Source organism: Mesoplodon bidens (assembly GCF_964165515.1).
Source record: "Mesoplodon bidens genome assembly, chromosome: 2".
In the NCBI taxonomy this organism is placed as follows: Eukaryota; Metazoa; Chordata; class Mammalia; order Artiodactyla; family Ziphiidae; genus Mesoplodon; species Mesoplodon bidens.
The window spans coordinates 26340988-26360318 of NC_138177.1; the positions used below are offsets into that span (position 1 = coordinate 26340988).

At 40.2% G+C, this 19331-nt stretch overlaps 1 protein-coding gene across 1 annotated transcript in view; it reads right to left on the reverse strand.

Annotated features, from left to right (window-relative positions):
- The window catches only part of ADCY10 (adenylate cyclase 10), a gene marked incomplete at its 3' end in the record, with an annotated part of 106331 nt that overhangs the window by 39930 nt on the left and 47070 nt on the right, over positions 1-19331 (reverse strand). Inside the window, exons 17-20 of the mRNA XM_081256265.1 lie at positions 14781-15055; positions 13637-13773; positions 1935-2063; positions 33-314 (exon numbers count right to left, since the gene is read on the reverse strand). Coding sequence (XP_081112391.1) covers positions 33-314; positions 1935-2063; positions 13637-13773; positions 14781-15055 — 823 coding nt within the window. The remainder of the gene's footprint in view (positions 1-32; positions 315-1934; positions 2064-13636; positions 13774-14780; positions 15056-19331) is intronic.

The following is a 19331-nucleotide window of genomic DNA, read 5'->3' on the forward strand; positions in this document are numbered from 1 at the left end:
GGAAATATGGGTCACCTCCAGGCTCTACTTACCCATTCCTTCGGAGGGTGGTTGCAGAGAGAGGGAACGATAATTCACCTCAAACGAGGCCGCGTTCTGTTTTAGGGCTATTCGGAGCTCCTTGCCATTCCGGAAACAATCAAAGACGTTGGATTCCACGAGGGTTGCCAGGGCATTGATCATCTTCTTCATGTTCCAACAAGGGAGAATCTCAAACAACAGTTCCGTAGTGAAGGTCAGGCCAATGATGGCTGCACATCTCACCAACATCTGGTGGGACAGGCTCATGCTATCCAGCTGGACCAGAGAGATTTCTGCAGGTGGAAAGCCACACAGTAGGGAACTAGTCATCTGTCTTTATCAAATACATTCTAGAGATGGATAACTGTCCTGTTCTATAGTTCTTGTTCAATAGAACTACACCCAGCTGAGCTAGGCCAAAAGAAGTATTTGCTTAGTAGCTATTTCACGGATAGCACTTGTGTCAGGAGTACAAAAGATGGAGATGCTATGACCTAAAAATATGCATGTCCCATTGGCCATGACAATAAGATTGATTTCAAGGTGTTCTGATTTTGTGTGAAAGTGTGACAAGGGTGTGTGAGGAGAGCAGAGGTCGTGGTGAGAAGTGGTCAGAAGGAGTAGGGCCTGCCATCCGTGCTCTGTGGTGACTTCTCCAGCTGCTCATTCTCTGTCTTCTTCACTGGCTGCCCTTTCTCCTGGAGCTTCCCAGCAATAAGCTTTCTCTCTATCTGCCCCAGGGATTCAGTTATTCTTGTGACAACCCATTACCATCTCTATAGGCTGATGACCAAGTGTCAGAGAGCTCCTAGCTTCAATTCCATCTTCTCATCTAAGCTCGGGTATCATAGCTCACATGGCTTCTTGGACATCTTGACCAGGATGTCCTTCTATTACATCACCCTCCTCAGGGACAAAATATGAACTTCTCAATATGTCCACAGAACACTGTAGAAACCAAGCTAGTCCAGATATAAGTAGGGTTAGCAGATGTAAGCTTTTATATGTAGAACAGATAAACAAAGCCTACTGTATAGCACAGAGAACTATATTCAGTATCCTATAATAAACCATAATAGAAAAAAATATTAAAAATAAAAAAAGAATGTGGGAATTCCCTGGTTGCCTAGTGGTTAGGATTCAGGCTTTCACTGCCGTGGCCTGGGTTCAATCCCGGGTAGTGGAACTGAGATCCCGCAAGCTGCACGGTGTGGTCAAAAAAAAAAAAAAAAAAGAATATATATATATATATATGTATAACTGAATCACTTGGCTGTATAGCAGAAATTAACACAACATTGTAAAATCAACTATACTGCAATAAAAAAATATTGATTAAAAGAAACCAAGCTAATCCACCTTGCTATTTTAGTAGACATAGTGAATGAAACACAAATGTTGCTCTTTTGGAGACAGAGAACTTGAGGTCTCATCCTTGTACTAAACACTTGAAGTTGAACATTTTATAGATGGCATGGATTGGAGCTGAATGCATGCTAGAACATTGCTTGAAATTCATTTTTCTTGAAATGAATAACAGTACATCCCTGATATAAATTCCCTTGTTTGTCATTTCTTACGGAAGTAGATAGCAGGAAAAGTATCACTGTTAGATTTTCTCTCTAATTATTTGATTTCTGTTTAATTGAAAATGTACTATACCTCATTCTTTTATGCAGTTGAATAAAACTTTGTTCAAATCAGACTCCAGCATATGCACAGGGATAAGGTGGCTCCTGTTTAGAAGCAGAAAAGCCAAGCCTGCAATGGAACCTTCCCATTGCCTGGGCAACACAAAACAAAGAACAAAGCCAGTCTTCTATCTTCCTTTCTCCTTTGTTGGAGGCATCCTAGAGAAAGCAAGAGGGGAATCTAGGTCCTGGAAAATGAACACCAGGTCAAATTTTCTTTACCTTTTAATGATGTTGGCAGTGACAAGTTTTTCAATCTAACACCACTAGCAAGGTTACAGACTTCTTCATTTCCCTCCTCAAGACCAAAAGTAAATATTTTTAAGTCCTCTGTTGGCTTAGCAAAATTCTCTATAGAGAGGTAAAAGGGAAGAAAAGTTGAGAGTCACTATTATTATCTGGATTTTCCAATAAACTTCGAGATGGGTCTCACATGAGAAAGAGCAGGCAGAGATGTGTGTTGGCTTGAAAAGTATTCTGGAATACTGTGTTTTAAGTAAAACTGATATATGAAAATCAAAATTTACTCAAAACATGTTTTTCCTCCCCTCCCGCCAAGAAAAAAAAGATTGGTAATAACTACAGGATGTCTTCCATAAGACATGCAGTTTTACAAATATAGCTTATATTATGCACTTATATATATATACTTGTATGCACATTGAAATACCAACACTCGGAGGCAAACACATTCTGTGGAAGACTGTACTCTACTTAAGATGTGGTTATTGTCAGAAAGAGATATTAAAAATGGTGAAGATTTCAAGATGGCAGAGGAGTAAGACGTGGAGATCACCTTCCTCCCCACAAATACATCAAAAATACATCTACATGTGGAACAACCCCTACAGAACACCTACTGAATACAGGCAGAAGACCTCAGACTTCCCAAAAGGGTGTGCGAGGAGAGGGGATTCAGAACACCGCCTAAACGAGCTCTAGAGACAGGTGCGATCCGCGACTATCAGCACAGACACCAGAGATGGGCATGAAACACTAAGGCTGCTGCTGCAGCCACCAAGAAGCCTGTGTGCAAGCACAGGTCACTAACCACACCTCCCCTCTCAGGAGCCTGTGCAGCCTCCCACTTCCAGGGTCCCGTGATTCAGGGACAACTTCCCTGGGAGAACACACAGCATGCCTCAGGCTGTTGAAACATCATGCTGGCCTCTGCCGCTGCGGGCTCACTTGCATTCTGTACCCCTCCCTCCCCCTGGCCTGAGTGAGCCAGTGCCCCCAAATCAGCTGCTGCTTTAACCCCATCCTGTCTGAGTGAAGAAGAGATGCCCTCAGGCGACCTACACGCAGAGGCAGGGCCACATCCAAAGCTGAACCCCAGGAGCTGTGTGAACAAAGAAAAGAGAGGGAAATCTCTCCCAGCAGCCCCAGGAGCAGCTGATTAAATCTCCACAATCACCTTGATGTACCCTGCATCTGTGGAATACCTGAATAGACAACGAATCAACCCGAAATTGATGCAGTGGACATTGGGAGCAACTGTAGACTTGGGGTTTGCTTTCTGCATCTAATTTGTTTCTGGCTTTATGTTTATTTCAGTTTAGTATTTAGAGCTTATTATCACTGCTAGATTTGTTTATTGATTTCGTTGCTCTCTTCCTTTTCTTTTATATATATATTTTTTCCTTTTTCTCTTTTTTAAAAATAAATTTATTTATTTATTTATTTATTTTGGCTGCGTTGGGTCTTTGTTGCTGCGTGTGGGCCTTCTCTACTTGCGCCGAGGGGGGGCTACTCTTTATTGCAGTGTGTAGGCTTCTGATTGTGGTGGCTGCTCTTGTTGCGGAGCATGGGCTCTAGGCGTGCAGGCTTCAGTAGTAGTGGCTCGCAGGCTCTAGAGCTCAGGCTCAGTAGTTGTGGCACACAGGCTTAGCTGCTCCGTGGCATGTGGAATCTTCCCGGACCAGGGCTTGAACCCGTGTCCCCAGCATTGGCAGGCAGATTCTTAACCACTGCACCACCAGGGAAGACCCTCCTATTTTTCTTTTTGTGAGTGTGTATGTGTATGCTTCTTTGTGTGATTTTGTCTGTATAGCTTTGCTTTTACCATTGGCCTTGGGTTCTGTCTGTCTGTTTTGTTCTTTTTTTTCTTTTTTGCATAGTTTTTAGTGCTTGTTATCATTGGTGGATTTGTTTTTTGGTTTGGTTGCTGTCTTCTTTCTTTCCTTTGTTTTTATTACTTTTTATTTTTTTTTAAGTTTTAACAATATATATTTAATTTTTATTTTAATTCTTTTCTTTTCTTTTTTTTCTTTTTCTTTCTCCCTTTTCTTCTGAGCCAAGTGGGTGACAGGGTTTTGGTGCTCTGGCCAAGTGTCAGGCCTGAGCCTCTGAGGTGGGAGAGCTAAGTTCAGGACATGGACCACCTGAGACCACCCGGCCCCACATAATATCAAATGGCGAAAGCTCTCACAGAGAGCTCCATCTCAGCAATAAGACCCAGCTCCACTCAACAACCAGCAAGCTACAGTGCTAGACACCCTGTGCCAAACAACTAGCAAGACAGGAACACAACCCCACCCATTAGCAGAGAGGCTGCCTGAAAATCATACTAAGTTCACAGACACCCCAAAAGGCACCATCAGACGTGCTCCTGCCCACCAGAAAGACAAGATGCAGCCTCATCCACCAGAACACAGGCACCAGTCCCCTTCACCAGAAAGCCTACACAACTCACTGAACCAAACTTACCCACTGGGGGCAGAAACCAAAAACGACGGGAAGTACGAACCTGCAGGCTGCGAAAAGGAGACCCCAAACACAGTAAGTTAAGCAAAATGAGAAGACAGAGAAATACATAGCAGATGAAGGAGCAAGATAAAAACCCAACAGACCAAACAAATGAAGAGGAAATAGGCAGCCTACCTGAAAAAGAATTCAGTACTGAGAGTAAAGATGATCCAAAATCTTGCCAATAGAATGGAGAAAAGACAAGAAACGTTTAACAAGGACCTAGAAGAACTAAAGAGCAAACAAACAATGATGAACAACACAATAAATGAAATTAAAAATTCTCTAGAAGGAATCAATAGCAGAATAACTGAGGCAGAAGAACGGATAAGTGACCTGGAAGATAAAATATTGGAAATAACTATCACCAAGCAGAATGAAGAAAAAAGACTGGAAAGAATTGAGACAGTCTCAGAGACCTCTGGGACAACATTAAATGCACCGACATTCTAATTATAGGGGTCCCAGAAGAACAAGAGAAAAAAAAGGGACTGAGAAAACATTTGAAGAGATTATAGCTGAAAACTTCCCTAATATGGGAAAGGAAATAGTCAATCAAGTCCAAGAAGCACAGAGAGTCCCATATAGGAAAAATCCGAGGAAAAACATGCCAAGACACATATTAATCAAATTATCAAAAATTAAATATAAAGGAAAAATATTAAAAGCAGCAAGGGAAAATCAACAAATAACATACACGGGAATCCCCATAAGGTTAACAGCTGATCCATCAGCAGAAACTTTGCAAGCCAGAAGGGAGTTGCAGGACATATTTAAAGTGATGAAAGGGAAAAACCTACAACCAAGATAACTCTACCTAGCAAGGATCTCATTCAGACTCGACGGAGAAATTAACAGCTTTACAGACAAGCAAAGCCTAAGAGAATTCAGCACCACCAAACCAGCTTTACAACAAATGTTAAAGGAACTTCTCTAGGCAGGAAACACAAGAGAAGGAAAAGACCTACAATAACAAACCCAAAACAATTAAGAAAATGGTAATAGGAACATACATATGGAAAATTACCTTAAATGTAAACGGATTAAATGCTCCAATGAAAAGACATACACTGGCTGAATGGGCTCAAAAACAAGACCCGTATATATGCTGTCTACAAGAGACCCACTTCAGACCTAGGGACACATACAGACTGAAAGTGAGGGGATGGAAAAAGATATTCCATACAAATGGAAATCAAAAGAAAGCTGGCGTAGCAACTCTTATATCAGACAAAATAGACTTTAAAATAAAGACTATTACAAGACACAAAGAAGGACACTACATAATGATCAAGGATCAATCCAAGAAGAAGATATAACAATTGCAAATATTTATGTACCCAACACAGAAGTACCTCAATACATAAGGCAAATGCTAACTGCCATAAAATGGGAAATCAACAGTAACACAATCATAGTAGAGGACGTTAACACTTCACTTACACCAATGGACAGATCATCCAAAATGAAAATAAATAAGGAAACACAAGTTTTAAATGATACATTAAACAAGATGGACTTAATTCATATTTGTAGGACAATCCATCCAAAAACAACAGAAAACACTTTCTTCTCAAGTGCTCATGGAACATTCTCCAGGATAGATCATATCTTTGGTCACAAATCAAGCCTTGGTAAATTTAAGAAAATTGAAATTGTATCAGGTATCTTTATCGACCACAACACTATGAGACTAGATATCAATTACAGGAAAAGATCTGTAAAAAATACAAACACATGGAGGCTAAACAGTACAATATTAATAACCAAGAGATCACTGAAGAAATCAAAGAGGAAATCAAAAAATACCTACAAACAAATGACAATGAAAACACGATGACCCAAAACCTATGGGATGCAGCAAAAACAGTTCTAAGAGGGAAGTTTATAGCAATACAATCCAACCTCAAGAAAGAAGAAACATCTCAAATAAACAACCTAACCTTACACCTAAAGCAGTTAGAGAAAGAAGAACAAAAAAATTCCAAAGTTAGCAGAAGGAAAGGAATCATAAAGACCCGATCAGAAATGAAGGAAATGATAGCTAAGATCAATAAAACTAAAAGCTGGTTCTTTGAGAAGGTAAACAAAATTCATAAACCATTAGCCAGACTCATGAAGAAAAAAATGGAGAAGACTCAAATAAACAGAATTAGAAATGAAAAAGAAGTAAAAACTGACACTGCAGAAATACAAAGGATCATGAGACATTACTACAAGAAACTATATGCCAATAAAATGGACAACTTGGAAGAAATTGACAAATTCTTAGAAAAGCACAACCTTCTGAGACTGAACCAGGAAGAAATAGAAATTATAAACAGACCAATCACAAGCACTGAAATTGAAACTGGGATTAAAAATCTTCCAACAAACAAAAGTCCAGGACCACATGGCTTCACAGGTAAATGCTATCAAACATTTAGAGAATAGCTAACATCCATCCTTCTCAAACTCTTCCAAAATATTGCAGAGGAAGGAACGCTCCCAAACTCATTCTATGAGGCCACCATCACCCTGATACCAAAATCAGACAAACATACTACAAAAAAAGAAAATTACAGACCAATATCACTGATGCATATAGATGTAGAACTCCTCAACAAAATACTAGCAAGCAGAATCGAACAGCACATTAAAGGGATCATACACCATGATCAAGTGGGGTTTATCCCAGGAATGCAAGGATTCTTCAATACATGCAAATCAATCAATGTGATACACCATATTAAGAAACTGAAGGATAAAAGCCATATGATCATCTTGATAGATGCAGAAAAAGCTTTCGACAAAATTCAACACCTATTTATGATAAAATCCCTCCAGAGAGTAAGCATAGAGGGAACTTACCTGAACATAATAAAGGCCATATATGACAAACCAACAGTCAGCATTGTTCTCAATGGTGAAAAACTGAAACCATTTCCACTAAGATAAGGAACAAGACAAGTTTGCCTATTCTCACCACTATTATTCAACATAGTTTTGGAAGTTTTAGCCACAGCAATCAGAGAAGAAAAGAAATAAAAGGAATCTAAATCGGAAAAGAAGAAGTAAAACTGACACTATTTGCAGATGACATGATACTATACATACAGAATCCTAAAGATGCTACCAGAAAACTGCTAGAGCTAATCAATGAATTTCGTAAAGTAGCAGGATACAAAATTAATGCACAAAAATCTCTTGCATTCCTAGACACTAATGATGAAAAATCTGAAAGAGAAATTAAGGAAACACTCCCATTTACCACTGCAACAAAAATAATAAAATACCTAGGAATAAACCTACCTAAGGAGACAAAAAACCTGTATGCAGAAAACTATAAGACACTGATGAGAGAAATTGAAGATGATACAAACAGATGGAGAGATATACCATGTTCTTGGATTGGAATAATCAACGTTGTGAAAATGACTATACTACCCAAAGCAATCTACAGATTCAATGCAATCCCTATCAAACCACCATTGGCATTTTTGACAAAACCAGAACAAAAAATTTCACAATTTGCATGGAAACACAAAAGACCCCAAATAGCTAAAGCAATCTTGAGAAAGAAAAACGGAGCTGGAGGAATCAGGCTCCCTCACTTCAGACTATATTACAAAGCTACAGTAATCAAGCCAGTATGGTACTTGCACAGAAACAGAATACAGATCAATGGAACAGGATAGAAAGCCCAGAGATAAACCCACACACATATGATCAACTAATCTATGCTAAAGGAGGCAAGGATATACAATGGAGAAAAGGCAGCCTCTTCAATAAGTGGTGCTGGGAAAACTGGACAGCTACATGTAAAAGAATGAAATTAGAACACTCCCTAACACCGTACACAAAAATAAAGTCAAAATGGATTAAAGACCTAAATGTAAGGCCAGACATTATAAAACCCTTAGAGGAAAACATAGGCAGAACACTGTATGACATAAATCACAGCAAGATCCTTTTTGACCCACCTCCTAGAGAAATGGAAATAAAAGCAAAAATAAACAAATGGGACCTAATGAAACTTAAAAACTTTTGCACAGCAAAGGAAACTAGAAACAAAATGAAAAGACAACCGTCAGAATGGGAAACAATATTTGCAAATGAAGCAACTGACAAAAGATTAATCTCCAAAATATATAAGCAGCTCGTGCAGCTCAGTATCAAAAAAAAAAACAAACAACCCAATCCCAAAATGGGCAGAAGACCTAAATAGACATTTCTCCAAAGAGGATATACAGATTGCCAACAAACACATGAAAGGATGCTCAACATCACTAATCATTAGAGAAATGCAAATCAAAACTACAATGAGGTATCACTGCACACTGGTCAGAATGGCCATCATCAAAAAATTTAGAAACAATAAATGCTGGATGGGGTGTGGAAAAAAGGGAACCCTGTTGTGCTGTTGGTGGGAACGTAAATTGATACAGCCACTATGGAGAACAGTATGGAGGTTCCTTAAAAAACTACAAATAGAACTACCATATGACCCAGCAATCCCAGTACTGGCCATATACCCTGAGAAAACCATAATTCAAAAAGAGTCATGTACCACAATGTTCACTGAAGCACTATTTACAATAACCCAGAGATGGAAGCAACCTAGGTGCCCGTCGAATGATGAATGGATAAAGAAGGTGTGCCACATATATACAATGGAGTATTACTCAGCCATAAAAAGAAATGAAATTGAGTTATTTATAGTGAGGTGGATGGACCTAGAGACTGCCATACAGAGTGAAGTAAGTCAGAAAGAGAAAAACAAATACCGTATGCTAACGCATATATATGGAATCTAAAAAGAAAAATGGTTCTGAAAACTTAGGGGCAGGACAGGAATAAAGATGCAGATGTAGAATGGACTTGAGGACACTGGGAGGGGGAAGGGTAAGCTGGGACGACGTGAGGAGTGGCATGAAGATATACACACTACCAAATGTAAAATAGCTAGTGAGTAGCAGCTGCATGGCACAGGGAGATCAGCTCGGTGCTTTGTATCCACCTAGAGGGTGGGATAGGGAGGGTGGGAGGGAGACGCAAGAGAGAGGAGAAATGGGGATAAATGTACATGTATAGATGATTCACTTTGTTATACAGTGGAAACTAACACACCATTGTAAAGCAATTATACTCCAATAAAGGTGCTAAGAAAAAGACAACAATTTGACCAAAATCCTTAAGATTATAACTTTCAGCAACGTAATTTTTCATATTAGAAACTCATATGATTATAGTGATCCAGAAAAAATATGTTGAAAAAAGATGCTCATAGTCTCCTTAAACATTAAAATATTGTAAATAGCCTAAATATCCAGCCATAACACAGTGATTACCTTAAATATTACATAGCCATAATGGTAAAATTGTTGAGGAATATTGAGTTTGGAAAATCTTCAGCTGAGTGAAGTAGGATAGTAAGTATACCATATGATACCAAGAAAAAAAAAAAGGTGAAGTTTGAATAGTGAGCTTGCCTAGTCATTTTTCTCCTGGTACTCCAAAATGCATTACTTATTTGTCCCTCCAGTCATTCATTAACAGTTGAGTTGCAAGACACTGAAATAGGTGATGTGGAAATATGAGGGTGAACATACTAAGTTCCCGACCTCCTGGAAAGATAAGGTATATACACAGAGAGCCAGACGACCAGGCAGTAAACAAGTGCCACGTGAGTAGGCACAGACAGTAAGGGCTGGAGAGTTCATTTCAACACAGTACAGACTTTTTATGCACCATAACCTGGGAAGGCTATAAATGTGGCTAATGCATGCTTCCAGCCCTCAAGGATCTTAACATTTATGGAGACAGATATTTAGGCAACTAATCATAATACAGGAAAAGTGACTTAATAAGATCATCTCCTAATGTGAGTCAGTTTTGTGAAAGAAATAAACCTGGTGATAGAGACTAACAGGAAAGTGCAGAGAGAGGAAGGCCTTCCTTAAGCAGGGCATGGTCAGAGAAAGCGGCTGTGAGGAGGTAACACCTGAGCTAAGGGAGAGAGGGAGCAGGTATGTGAAATGCCAGAGGAAAGGGAGCAGAAAGGAGCTCAGGTTTTGGAGGAGCAGAAATGTGGCTGGAGCACATTTCAGACTATTGGTGAGGCCACAGAGCGGGTGGAAGGAAGCTCCCTCAGGGATCTCCAGTCCAAGGTAAGGAGTTTGGATTTCATTGTACACTCAGAGGGAAACCACTAAAAGTTGTCTGTTTTTTTTTTTTTTTTTTTTTGCAGTACACGGGCCTCTCACTGTTGTGGCCTCTCCCGTTGCAGAGCACAGGCTCCGGATGTGCAGGCTCAGTGGCCATGGTTCACGGGCCTAGCCACTCCATGGCATGTGGGATCTTCCCGGACCGGGGCACGAACCCGTGTCCCCTGCATCGGCAGGTGGACTCTCAACCACTGTGCCACCAGGGAAGCCCCAAGTTGTTTGGTTTTTAAAAAATTTATTTTATTTGGTCAGTTTCAAATTTATGAAAAGTTGTAAGAATAACACTATATAGTCTTTATTCCAATTCATCTACTGTTAACATTTTGCTCCATTTTTTATAGCCTTTGTTCTCTCTATATGTACTTATTTTTTCTAAAGCATTTCATTTGAGTGTTAAGTTGCATAATTCATGCCCTTTAACCCCCAAATACTTTACTCTGAATTTCCCAAGAATAACAACATTCTCTTACATAAGTAGAATATACTTATCTTCAGAAAATTTAACATTGATACAATAATTTACTGTCCATAATCCAGTTTTGTCAACTGACTCAGTAATGTTCTTTAACATTCTTTTTCTTTTTTTTTGTAAGCAGCCCAGATGTCCTCCAACAGGTGAATGGAGGTATGTCCATACCATGGAACACTACTCAGCAGCTAATAAGACCAAACTATTGACACACACAACAACGTAGATAATCTCCAGAGAGTTACATTGAGTGAAAAAAGAATCTCAAAAGATTACATATACAATATTATTCCACTTATAAAAATTCTTAAAATGACAAACTTATAGAAATGGAGAACTGATTAGTGATTACCAGGGGTTAAGAAGGAAGTAGGGGTAGGAGAGAAGTGGGGGGTGGCTATCATAGGGCAATATAAGGGATCCTCATGGTGATGGAAATGTTCTGTATCTTGACTGCATCAATATTAACATCCTCGTTGTGATATATATATATTTTTAACATCTTTATTGGACCTGGTTGTGATATTATACTGTAGTTTTGCTGATGCTACTACTGGGGAAAACTAGGTAAAGGGTATACAGAATCTCTCTATATTATTTTTTACAATGGCCTGTAAATTAATAATCACCTCAAAAAGTTTAATTAAAAAAAATCAATGAGACAGCAAAGTATTATTGTATTCAGTCACTTCATTTATACTCCAAGAGGTCCCCAGAATGCTTCCTGTGGTGTCAGACAGAGAGAAGGTGCTCAGTAGATGTTTGTTGAATGAATAAATAAGAAAGGATTTGAGTTTCCTTTACCACCACCCCCCATTTTATAGCAGGTACCTGGCCATAAAGGTTGTGACTAATCCTAAAATACTAGCTATTAAATGGCATATGTGGAACTGGAACTCTGGACTCCTAACTTCAAGGCCAAAATTTTCTTTTGATTACATCTTTTTTTTTAACATCTTTATTGGAGTATAATTGCTTTACAATGGTGTATTAGTTTCTGTTTTATAACAAAGTGAATCAGTTATACATATACATATGTCCCCATATCTCTTCCCTCTTGCATCTCCCTCCCTCCCAACCTCCCTATCCCACCCCTCCAGGTGGTCACAAAGCACCGAGCTGATCTCCCTGTGCTATGTGGCTGCTTCCCACTAGCTATCTATTTTACATTTGGTAGTGTGTATATGTCCATGCCACTCTCTTTGTCCCAGCTTACCCTTCCCCTTCCCTGTATCCTCAAGTCCATTCTCTAGTAGGTCTGTGTCTTTATTCCCATCTTGCCCCTAGGTTCTTCATGACCATTTTTTTTAGATTCCATATATATGTGTTAGCATACTGTATTTATTTTTCTCTTTCTGACTTATTTCACTCTGTATGACAGTCTCTAGGTCCATCTACCTCACTACAAATAACTCAATTTCGTTTCTTTGTATGGCTGAGTAATATTCCATTGTATATATGTGCCACATCTTCTTTATCCATTCATCTGTTGATGGACACTTAGCTTGCTTCCATGTCCTGGCTATTGTAAATAGAGCTGCAGTGAACATTTTAGTACATGACTCTTTTTGAATTATGGCTTTCTCAGGATATATGCCCAGTAGTGGGATTGCTGGGTCATATGGTAGTTCTATTTTTAGTTTTTAAGGAACCTCCATAGTGTTCTCCATAGTGGCTGTATCACCTTACATTCCCACTAACAGTGCAACAGGGTTCCCTTTTCTCCACACCCTCTCCAGCATTTATTGTTTGTGGATTTTTTGATGATGGCCATTCTGACCGGTGTGAGGTGATAGAAAGTCCAGAGATGATTACATCTTTATATTCTCTCTTTTCATGGAAGAGATGCTATCTCTTAAACCTTCATGGTCTCCTTTGTGTCAAAACATAGTTTCTTCCTTTCTTTCTTTCTTTTTATTTTTGCTAGAATATGATTTTTTTCTTCTCATCACTGCTGTCTCCCTAAACAACTAGTATATCCACCACAGACATTTTCTTATCATTCACGTTAACCTTAATCCTCTACATCCCAGCTTGCATCCTTACCCCATTGCCCAACCCCTACCCTTCTCCCTTCACTAAAACTATTTTCTTAAAAATTCCAACTGCCCTCTTTGTGACATCATCTCAAAGTTCATCCTTCTGTATGTCTCTGTAGCATGAGAACCTTGTTGACAATTCACTTTGAGCTAATAATTTTACCTCTGGAAAACAAGTTATCCTTTTTCCCAGATAACATCTACATCCCCCGTCAGTTCTGATTCTGGGCTTTAAGATTCTCCAGTATTCTTTCATTTCTATTACAGGTCTACATTCTTTCTCCCAGTTCAGTGAATCCTGGGCAATGTTAAGTTCTCTCACTATCTGGGATATCAAGTCCACCGTTCTTTGCCTCCCCCAAACCTTTGACCTGTATAGGAAGCAGCCTATGGAAAAGCCCATGCTTGCCACCCTCTCTGCAGAAGGAGACAGGGAGAAAGAACCATCATTATGGGACTTACTGAACAGGTTATTCCAGGTCACATTTGTCTTTTCCTCAGACTCTATTGTTTGGAAAACGAGTACCCTGTGATGGTCCAGGTTTTTAAGCAATTCTTCACAGTAAAATGGAATCCCACAGCTTCCCTCGGCCAGGTACCTGTAGTGAAAATAATGCAATCTATTTATATCAAAGAACCATCTTTGGGGCTTCCCTGGTGGCGCAGTGGTTGAGAGTCCGCCTGCTAACGCAGGGGACACGGGTTCCTGCCCTGGTCCGGGAAGATCACACGTGCCACGGAGTGGCTGGGCCTGTGAGCCGTGGCCGCTGAGCCTGCGAGTCTGGAGCCTGTGCTCCACAACAGGAGAGGCCACAACAGTGAGAGGCCCGCGTACCGCAAAAAAAAAAAAAAAAAAAAAGTAAATGCATATATAATAAATGTATACATATATAATAAATACATACATAATAAATAAATAAATACATATATACAGAGAGAAAGAGGGAGAGACAGAGAGACAAAGGGAAAGAACACACAAAATTCATGCCTGGAGTTATTTTAAATGAGACTTTGTCCAAGACGTTTCTCTTCCAGAAGCAAAGCAACCTCATTAGAAAGAACAGATACAGATACCAAGGTGGCTTGTAAACAGCCAGCTAAGGAAGAGGCATTGTCCATGTTGTTAAGGGGACTGCTGTCAAGACCCCAGGAAAGGAGTCACTGAGAAGCTCAGGGAGCACTGACGTCACCATCTACCATGACAGGGAACACCAGCACCAGACCACGTTATTGCCAGCAACTAAGACCTTGCTCAGCTGTGGGCTGTGGTTCTTAAGGCTTTTACCAGTTTGCCTTTCGTGTTACCTGCCCACGACAGCGCCCTTAGTCACTGTGGGTTAGAGTGAGTGTACCCATAGCCTGCATGATGAAAGGGAAACAAAACTGATGTCCTAAGCAACGTCTGAGACGGTGTAACAGGGACCATAACAAGGAAAAGTGAGCAGCATCCATCCTATCAAGCAGGTTCAGTGGCCCCTTTGAAAGGCGGGCCCAGCAAGAATCCTGAAATGGCCACTTTTAGACACATCTTAAGGAATCTGATGAAGTCTGGACCTGGAGAATGAGTGCAGATGTCAAGGCCTCAGGATAGAAATAGGTTACTCACGCATCTAGTTCTTTGGGGATGCCCCTGACGTTGAGGTCTAGGCAGACCTTGTTGAGGATGTCCTTAGGCTGCACGGCTCCAAGGGTGACATAGGTGGTGTTCCTGTTCTTCATTATGGCACTGGCAGCTGCACAGGGTATGTCGATGAAGGGAGACAGGGACATGATGATGAAGATGGGAACAGACCGGATAAGCTTCTCCATAAAGGTCCAGGAGGCTGAATCGATAAACTGGCCTTCATCGATGATGAAAATAATCCTTTCCTCTTTCACTGTCTGGACAAGGTGGAGAAACAGAAAGAAAAATGCTGTAGGACTTCAGGGTTTTTTTTGTTTTTGTTTTTGTTTGTTTTTTTGGCTGCACCGAGCAGCTTGCAGGATCTCAGTTCCCCGACCAGGGATTGAACCCAGGCCATGGCAGCGAAAGCGCCAAATCCTAACTAGACCACTAGGGAACTCCCGTGACTTCAGTTTTTTATACACATGTATGGGTACGCATGTGTATCCACCGAGTTTTGTGAAGCTAAGTTAAATCGGTTCTTTCTAATAACTTTGTGTTAATTTAGATTCCGCTAATTGGAATCTGTGGCAATTGGGATAGAACTGGCTGGAATAGACTCTTACTTGGTCAAATCTTTGTGTAAAGATAATGTAAATATATAGGATAGATGGGGCTTTAGTCAAGTTAAACAGCCATTACATAAAAATTACTGAGGTTTACTTCAAGTCATTCTCATCTATTGAAAAATGAAGGTCTCCTGGAAATACTTATTTGACATTTATTCAACCAACATCGATTCAGCACATACTTACGAAGCACCCACTGGGCTAGGTGCTGGAGGCAGAGTGCTGAGAGAAACTCACCTGGTCCTTGTCCTGCTGGCAGTTTATGCTGTTCTAGCTTGAACTATGGCACATGTTACACTTAAAAACAGATCGTGTGTCCCTTTTCTTGTGTAGAGTACCTTTCCCTAACTAGTCTGAATTATTTATTTACTCATTAAGCATTTATTGTGCATCTGTTAGGGTCAGGTACTGTTTTAAGCACTGGGGAGAAAGTATTAGACAAAATATAGAGCTTACATTTACTGTGAGCCCCTGCATAGTGGGCCCTGCAATTCCATAGTGTAAGATGTCTAAATGGAGAAAACCTTCCCCACTCTTACTGCTCCAGACTGCTCTTGGCTTCTTTTGTTTCCCTCTGGGAAGAGACTGGGTTAAGCCATTCTTTCCCTCTGCATGTTTTTATAAACTAGAGCAGCAAAGGCTACATTCAAATTTCGAAATTCATAAGATGATCATTATAAAGTATTATAGCCTGCCTTATCACATATATGTAAGTCCCCTCTTACAGCCCCATTCTGTCGCCAGATCGTTAGTTCTTCACTGACCCTGAGAACATTTTAATGAATAGGAGTTAGTATCCCATTGTTTTGTTTTGTTTTGTATTTGACTAATATCTTTAAAACTACGGGGCAGGGAATTCCCTGGTGGCTCAGTGGTTGCGAGTCTGTCTGCCAATGCAGGGGACACAGGTTCGAGCCCTGGTCCAGGGAGATCCCACATGCCACAGAGCAACTAAGCCCATGCACCACAACTACTGAGCCTGTGCTCTAGAGCCCACAAGCCACAACTACTAAGCCTGAAAGCCATAACTACTAAAGCCTGCGCACCTAGAGCCTGTGCTCCACAGCAAGAGAAGCCACCGCAATGAGAAGACCACGAATCGCAACAAAGAGTAGCCCCCACTCACCGCAACTAGAAAAAGCCCCCGTGCAGCAACAAAGACCCAATGCAGCCAAATAAATAAATAAATAAATAAAAACTACGGGGCAGTTAGAAATGTGAGTTTTAGTCATAGAATAGACTTGTCAGTGAATTATTTGTGAATTGGGGAGAGTAAAGCAGGAACCAAAAAACCTACATGAATTCAATAGTACATCAATGGCGCCAGCTTCTTCACATTTAAAATGAGGAGACTGAAATATTACTCAGCCATAAAAAAGAATGAAATAATGCCATTTACAGCGACATGGATGGACCTAAATATTATCACACTAAGTGAAGTAAGTCAGACAGAGAAAGACAAATATCATGTGATATCACTTATATGTGGAATCTAAAAAAATGGTACAAATGAACCTATTTACAAAACAGAAACAGAATCACAGATGTAGGACACAAACTTATGGTTACAAAGGGGGAAAGGTGGGGGGAGGGAGAAACTGGGAGATTGGGATTGACATATACACACTACTATCTATAAAATAGATAGCTAACAAGAACCTACTTTATAGCACAGGGAACTCTACTCAACACTCTGTAATGACCCATATGGGAATAGAATCTAAAAAAGAGTGGATATATATATATATGTATAACTGATTCACTTTGCTGTACACAACAAACTAACACAACATAGAAACTAACACAACATTGTAAATCAACTATACTCCAATAAAAATTAACTAAAAAGTAAAATAAAATGAGGAGATGGAATCAGGTCCTCTCTGATGTGAAAAAAGCCAACACTTACACTGCACCTACTATGTTCCCAGCACTGTGTGATGTGCTTTCATAAATGAACTTATTTAAAATCTTCATTAACGGACTTCCCTGGTGTTGCAGTGGTTAAGAATCCACCTGCCAATGTAGGGGACATGGGTTCGAGCCCTGGTCCGGGAAGATCCCACATGCTGCAGAGCAACTAAGCCCATGCGCCACAACTACTGAGCCTGCGCTCTAGAGCCCGCGAGCCACGACTACTGAGCCTGAGTGCCGCAACTACTGAGCCCACATGCGGCAACTACTGAAGCCCGTGCGCCTAGAGGCCGTGCTCTGCAACAAGAGAAGCCACTGCAGTGAGAAGCCCGCGCACCGCAACGAAGAGTAGCCCCTGCTCACTGCAACTAGAGAAAGCCCGTGTGCAGCAACAAAGACCCAATGCAGCCAAAACAAATTTTTTTTAATTTCAAAAAAAATCTTCGTAACATTCATAGGAGGTGGCACTATTGAATCTATTTACTGAGAAAATTTAGGCACAGAGAAGTTAAGCCACTTGCCCGAAGTCATACTGATAGTAAAGGATCCAAAGACTGTTGTCATAGCACAGAGTCAAAGCACAGCTTTACTCATGGTTTCCAACTAGGTTGTGGATCGGAACCAACTGAAAAGTTTCAAAACAAAAACAAATAACTAAACAGATTCCTAGGCCCAAACGAAGCCCTTTTCAATTTGGGGTAGAATTCACAAATCCATATATTTTATGAAGCTTCCTGGATACTTGTGATGCAAACAGTCCAAAGCCTGACATTTAGAAACTACTGGTATAGCCTTATTTGCCTGGAGTGGAAAAGAAGGAAGTTGTATTATAAACTTACACAATGCCACAAACTTGAATTGTTTATTTATTATGTGCCAGACACTCTGCTGGTCAATAGTGATACAAAAATGAGAAAGAGGCTCCCTTTCCTTAAGAAGCTCACAACCTCCTGAGGGGGAGAGACACATATATAAGTAGCAAATTGCAATACAGTATGGAAAATACAATAAGAAATATGTTCAAAGTGTTACAGAAACACAGCAGAAGAGGAATTGGTCATGCCTTGTGATTTGGGGGAGTTCTCACTGAAGAGGTGACGTTGAATGATGAGTAGCATTTCTCCAGGTTAAAAAAAAAAAGTCTTTTGGCTTTTATCTCATTAGTATTGAGAATTACTTGGATAGTAGTATAAAGCACATGTTGGAGCGATTTGCATACACTTTGGCAGTTGTATGGAGGATGAATTGGAGTGGAGCGGTATGAGGCACAGAGATTAGTTGGAAAGGTATGGAAATAGTCCAGGAAGAGAAAGAGGCTGAACTACAGTAGGGAACAGAGGACGGGGAGATTCCAGAGTCAGTCTGAGGTAGACATGGTAGGACTTGTCAACTGAGTAAATGTAGAAGATGTGGCAACTGGTGAGGAAGGGAGCAAAGATAACTTTAAATGATGTGTGAATGAATTTGCTATTAACTAAATCAGGATCAAGATGAGGGAGATAGGGCAATAAAGTAGGGAAAAAATGAATTTAGTATTAGACACTGAACTGAGTGTGAGTCCCCATATCCAAGTGGAATATACAGTTATTGGAAATATGGTTTTGGTGCTTATACGAGAGCTGAGGAATGGGATATAAAGTTGGTGATCATCAACATACAATGGACAGTCACGATATTATTCAGAGAGCAAAAGTTAACATTGGTTGAGTGTTTCCAATGAAAGAGGCACAATTCTAAGTTTTACACATAATCTAGTCATTTAAACCTTACAGCCCTGTGAGCCAGGTACTATTATTTCCTCATTTTATAGAAGGTAAAGTAAAAGCATGGACAGGTTGAGTCACTTGGTCAAGGTTACCCAGGTAGCAAGTGACAGGCCTAAGGGCTCAAACCTTGGTAGACTGATTACAGAGCCTATATACATAACCAGTTTGATAGACTGCATCTCATACAGAGGGAGAGAAAAAGAGGACTGGTTTTAAGGCGAGGCCAAACTCCCAGGAGTAATGTT